At 37.9% G+C, this 6,000-nt stretch overlaps 1 protein-coding gene across 2 annotated transcripts in view; it reads right to left on the reverse strand.

The window, feature by feature from the left end:
• CERT1 (ceramide transporter 1) overlaps positions 1-6,000 on the reverse strand; it is an 80,313-nt gene that overhangs the window by 50,836 nt on the left and 23,477 nt on the right. For both annotated transcript variants that reach the window (XM_085042783.1, XM_085042784.1), the window contains exon 3: positions 2,778-2,894. In XM_085042783.1, the coding sequence (XP_084898909.1) occupies positions 2,778-2,894 (117 nt within the window). The remainder of the gene's footprint in view (positions 1-2,777; positions 2,895-6,000) is intronic.

Consider the following 6,000-nt stretch of genomic DNA (forward strand, 5'->3'; position numbering starts at 1 on the left):
AATAACCAGACTGAAGACTGGATTTGGACATTTCTGTGTTGTGTTTAATTCTACCAAATACTTATTTATGTACACACAGCACTTTTCCAAAGTCTCTGGTGTTAAGATTACCTAATATTTTTCTAAGATCATTTAGCAGCAACACCTACACCTACAACACTTTTTGCACAAAGTTCCTACTGTATTATGAAGACAATGGAATATTATACCAGAAAGAAGATGTTAGTAACTCTGATATTGCATTACATACTTTCTGCTTGAGTTTAAGGTATTATTACAAGACTGTGGTAATTGTTGCTATTTTTCCTGCTTTGCCTTGTTTATGATATTCATGGTGTTTAGTTGCATAATACAAAAAGGTTGCTTTCAAATAATGTATCGCTTTAACATATTAAATGTTTTGATGGTTTATTTAGAAGTGACATGCCATAATATCTTCTACTCCATTCAAGAATGAAAACAACTACTATTTGCCTTAAATACTGTAAATACTAGAGAGAGTAAAAAGGAGTATGAAAGAAACTGAAAAATGTCAAATAGACATGAAACTGCAAACTACACATACTGGAAAAGCCATAAGATTCAGAACAGTCAAGTCCAGTTTTACTAGTTTAGGAAAGCAAGATGCAAATGGAACTGTTTCTTGTCAGTTCAGGATACACAGAAGGACTTTTATTACCACTTCCTACTTGTAGACATACCTTTCTTCTGTTTTTACAACAGTCGAGAACACCCTCTCTCTTTAAAATATAAGCCAAAAAATAACCTTAGTAAAATAACAAATAATGCTCTCATTATCCCTAGCCCTATACTAATTCTAAATAACAGGGAAATAAAAGGGTAGTGGAAATAACCAACCCTTCATTCTACTCCTTTATGCACAAAGGCAGGGATCTGGTACAATTTATTTATTTAATTAACTACCAAATTCTTGCAAAGCATGGAAATTTAAACTGTAAAAACCTAAATCAATATTAAAAGATTATTTTTAAAGTGTAAAGACTGTATAATTAATCAGGCTTCTTCACAAAGGGAGGTTACTTTTGGAACCCTAGAGCTTGTACTCCTCAATACGTGTCCATGATCTGAAAAGGAGGTTGAATAAGACAACTTAAGCTTACCAATAATACCAGACAGACAAAAGAAAATAAGCAGATACCTCATGATATGGGCTGAGCACTAATGCAGGAAAAAAGATCAGTGTTAAAAAAAAAATCTTGTATTTTTCAAGTGGTACAGAGAAAAAATTCCAAATTAATACAATGGCAACCTCTAAACTACTACCATTCTACAATCCCATTAATTGGTCGTTTCATAAAACTGCAGCTCAGAACTCAGCAACAGTTAAGGTGAGCCTTACCAAAAGGAACAGAAAAATAGCATGAAAAAGGCTTGAGGTTGTGATGAGCACATTTTAAGACAGGATCTGGGTTTTTTCATCATTCATTCCTACATGGTAGCACACTAAGACAAAGACTGTATTTCTGCTTATCCAGCTTCAGATTAAGTTTTGAATTTCCCTAGCTAAATCATTCACCAAACCTAGTCTGAATTTTAGCCTGGGACTCTCAAGTTCCATGACTATATAAACCATACCTGAAGACTGCAAGGCCTACAAACCAGTTTTTGAAATGCCAGTTCTATGGATGTGCAATCCAGTAACTTGTTCAGAGTATCCTCATGAGAAATGTCTCTCAGGTATTGCATTAGGAATCAACTGCAGTACTGATGTCTCAAGAAAACTCTACTATTGACTTCGTATTTTTTCACTAGACTACAGGAAAGAATCCTGGCTTTGCAACTTCACTTCTTATGTTTTAATATTACCGCTGTATCAAAATGAAGGCAAAATGCCAAGCAATAAAGGGATGAATAGACCAATTGAGATGATTTTTTTAAGAGAACCATTATCAAAAGGCAGCACTTTAAATTTAATGAACATGCACTGCTTTTTGCAAGGAATGGCCAATAAAAGGTGAAACCTCTTAATTACGCACAGTACTTTTACAGTCAACACCTCAAGAAGCTCAAAGCAAAAATTCATACCTACTTGGATATCTATTTTAATCTGTATTCCTGTAATACCTGTGTAACCCAGATTGAGAGGCTGCATTGTGCTAGGTATTATAGTTAAATGCTACACCTTGGGACAGTGCCTATCTTGTACCTGAGAACATAATGGATGTTTTGTGTGTTTTCTACCAGACCTAAAGGGCTTGAAGGTCAGGTATTTTTTAAATGAAATTAACTGAGTTCATTGGGAGACACAAGGAAAAGATCAAGAAAGCTGAAACAAAATGCTGATGAAGAGTAGTGCCTTAAAAAACAAAGAGAGAAAAGCCAGTAAACAGATACAGTAAAAGCAGTCAAATAAAGAAAAAGAGGAGCCTAAAACCAGAATGATAACCTAGAGAATTGACTCTAAGACTAACAAGTTAACATCTAGGATCGATAAGAAGCAATTCAATAATCAGTGAGAAGATGGGCAAAACCATGGAAAAAGTCACCCAAACACAATGAAAGCTTTTTTTTGTTTCAAGCTAGAAAGCTCAAGAAAAGTTCACAGTTTTAGCTCCCAGTAATCTTATCTATGAAGAACAAGCAAGTCAATTCCTTTGAAACATATTTAACACACAGCTTCAATCTTGCAGCTTTTACCTGTCATAGATACTGTGAGTACTTTAATGACTCTACAGGGAAGCTTAACGTCTCTACAAGCACCGTGCTTGATCTAATGAGGGAATGAGAAAGGAAGTAAGAAAACAGAAATTACATACCTTGTGTTGTTCTATTGCATCTACCCACTGTTGTCTGTGGTCTGGGTCTTGAGCCCGGAGGTACCAAACACTATCATTCACACTGATATCAAATCTGCATTCATCAAAGTCATGGGGCTGTGACAGAAGAGAGTAGCTAAAATTAGTAACATGATCAATGTTACCTCACAGATTATTTTGACACTCAAACACGAATTAGAAAACCTGGTCTATACTGTCTTTAATTCATCCTAGATTCTAAACACTGTGTTGTGCAGCTGTCTCAAATAATGGATATATACTCTCAATGAAAAAAGCCAGTCTTCTGAAATAGAAAAACCTGTGTATTCTTATGAAATAAAATTTTAATAAATAAATTTCACACTTAAGTTCTGTATTTTCATGCACTTTTGAAACAAATCCTTTAGCAAAATATCTACTATACACCAAAATATATTGGCCAATACATGGCCTATATATACATTTTCATTTCAAAACAGGGCAAAAGCTCCAAAACATTACTGCTACCCATATTAATTTTAGATTATATACATACTTCACAGAATAAAATACCAGGATAGAACCATAAAAGCAGACTACATCCAAATGACAGAGCAGGAATTTAAGGAAACTGTGACATGCTGTGCCTCAACTATTTTCACCACTAATATTTCACATATTAGCCACACGCAATGATTTCAAACACCTCAACTCAACTGCATCTAACTTTCAGTTTACATGCCTTAAACACTAATAAGCTTTTACTAATGTAACAATGAAGCTGTTAAGGAAAGTTCAGGGAAAGAAAACAATGATCTAATCTGCCCTGTACCCTGACACAGTCAGTTCAAAGTCAATCCTTAGCAAACATGCAACTGAGCCCAATGTTCCCCACACCCTTGATCTTTGAAAGCCATTCTTAAAGACACATAACACAGATGCAGCTGAATACCTTTTTGAATTTGAACAGAAAGAAAAAATACACAGAAAAATAACTGCAGGAGGCTAACAGCCACCACGATAAAGGCTAGTGACACAATCTCAAGGACCACAAATATTGATGCCAGATGCTAAGGACAAGTCTATGCAGGTTAGGAGTATCTTTTACAACACATGGACCACTGTGCCAATACATTTATCTTGCAGACTAAAATACTGCAGATCACTCATGAAACATTCCACAAAAGAAAACCTAGATGCAAGTTTCATTTGTTGTCATGCACACCATTCCAGTGTTAGTGAAATTTTTCTCAAAGAATTTGAAAACCAGAAGCTACTTACACATCACAAAAAAACCTTCTCTTTTTCTGTTTTTAATATACTAACAAAGAAGAAAAGCATAACAGAATTCAAATTATCAAATTAAAAGAATGAGCTAGAAAGAGTTTAACAAAAGTACATTAAAAAACCAGTGAAGCTTAAAGCTTCATGTATTTGGTCAAGCATCTGCATGTAAGTTCAATTTAAAGAAATTTAAACTTCCCATAGGAAAAATCTTCAGCAACTGAAAGAATTTACAACCAAGTCAAACAACTGTAGCTACTAATTACCTAATACCTGACCATCTCAAGTTAATTAAATTCAACCAACTTTCAAAACTGGTTCTATATACTGCTTTGCCTTCACTGAACCAGACAACATAGGGGTGTAGAAAAGGACATGAGGTTGTTTGACCCTGGCTAGATGCCAGGTGCCCACTAAAGGCTCTGTGCTACCTCCTCAGCTGGGCAGGGGAGAGAGAATATGTTGAAATATTCATGAATTGAAATAAGGACAGGGAGGTCACTCACCAATTACTGCCCCAGGCAAAACAGACTTGACTCAGGGAAAATAGTTTAATTTATTACCAATCAAATCAGAGTAGAATGATAAAAAAAAAATTAAAGGCATCACACTCCTCCTTACCAGGTTCAACTTCACTACCTATTTTCCTCTACTTCATCCCACCAAAGCACTGCAGGGCAACAGGAACGGGATTTGCAGTCAGTCCAAACATCATCTCTGCCACTCCTTCCTCATGCTGTTTCCCTGTTCCAGCATAGGAATCCTCTCATGGGACAGAGATCTCTCTGATCTTCTCTGACATGGCTCCTTCCCAAGGACTGCAGGTCTTCATGAACTACTCCAGCGTGGGTCCTTTCCACAGGGCACAGTTCTTCAGACACAGCCTGCTCCAGCACAGGTCTCCTATGGGGTCACAAGTCCTGCCAGCAAACCTACTACAACGTGGCCCCCTCCCTCCACAGGGCCACTGGTCCTGCTAGGCGTCTGCTCCAGCACGGGTTTCCCACAGGGTCACAGCCTCTGCTGTGGCATGGGGCCCTCCAGGGACTACAAGTGGATCTCTGCTCCACCGCGGACCCTCCATGGGCTGCACGGAGACAAGTTGCTTTACTGCAGTCTCCCCCACAGGCTGCAGGGGAATGTCTGCGCCAGCACTCAACTATCTCCTCCCTCCTTCCTCACTGACCTCCATGTCTGCAGAGCTGTTGCTCTCACACATTCTTAGTCCTCTCTCCCAGTCCCTGCCACACAGCGGTTTTTACACTTTCCTAAGTGTTTTATCACAGAGGCAGTATGCCATCATCACTGATTAGCTCCACTTTAGACATCAGAAGGCCCATCTTGAAGCCAGATAGAACTGGGTCTTGTGATATATGGAGGCAAGTTCTGTCATCTGCACACAGAAGACACATCTGTAGCTCCCCTGCTACCAAAACCTTGCCACATAAACGCAATACAGGTCATCAAGTCTTCTAGTCCATGTCCCTCTTCTTCAAGCTGTATTGTCTATATTATTATTACCATATATGTAAAAGGTGTTCATGCTTTAGAACAGCAAACTTGCCATGGCATTGTGTCATGCTTATATGCCTGTTGCCAGTCACTGCTCTGACAGGTCCTCATTCAGTCATATGATGAGGGACATATATCTCCAACAATCACAGATATTCCAAACACCCAAACAGAAAGCGTAGAAAGATGAGCTATCAAAGTTTTTCCTTACATGATTCCTCAGCTTGATCTCTCATTCTCTTAAGTCTTTTGGGAGGAGTTATAAGCAATTACATCGTATGCGATTAGAAAGACTTGCCAAAATTCATCTTAAAAGCCTGCAGCACTAATGATTCCACACTTCCGTACAGCGCACTTCAGTTCACAACTATCCTTGGTTTTGCCTGCATTTTGTCTCTAATCTAAACATCTTCTAATGCAGCTTAAGACTATCACTTCTGTTCTTTTC

This window comes from Lichenostomus cassidix, chromosome Z (assembly GCF_008360975.1).
Source record: "Lichenostomus cassidix isolate B80296 chromosome Z, HeHo_3.0, whole genome shotgun sequence".
In the NCBI taxonomy this organism is placed as follows: domain Eukaryota; kingdom Metazoa; phylum Chordata; class Aves; order Passeriformes; family Meliphagidae; genus Lichenostomus; species Lichenostomus cassidix.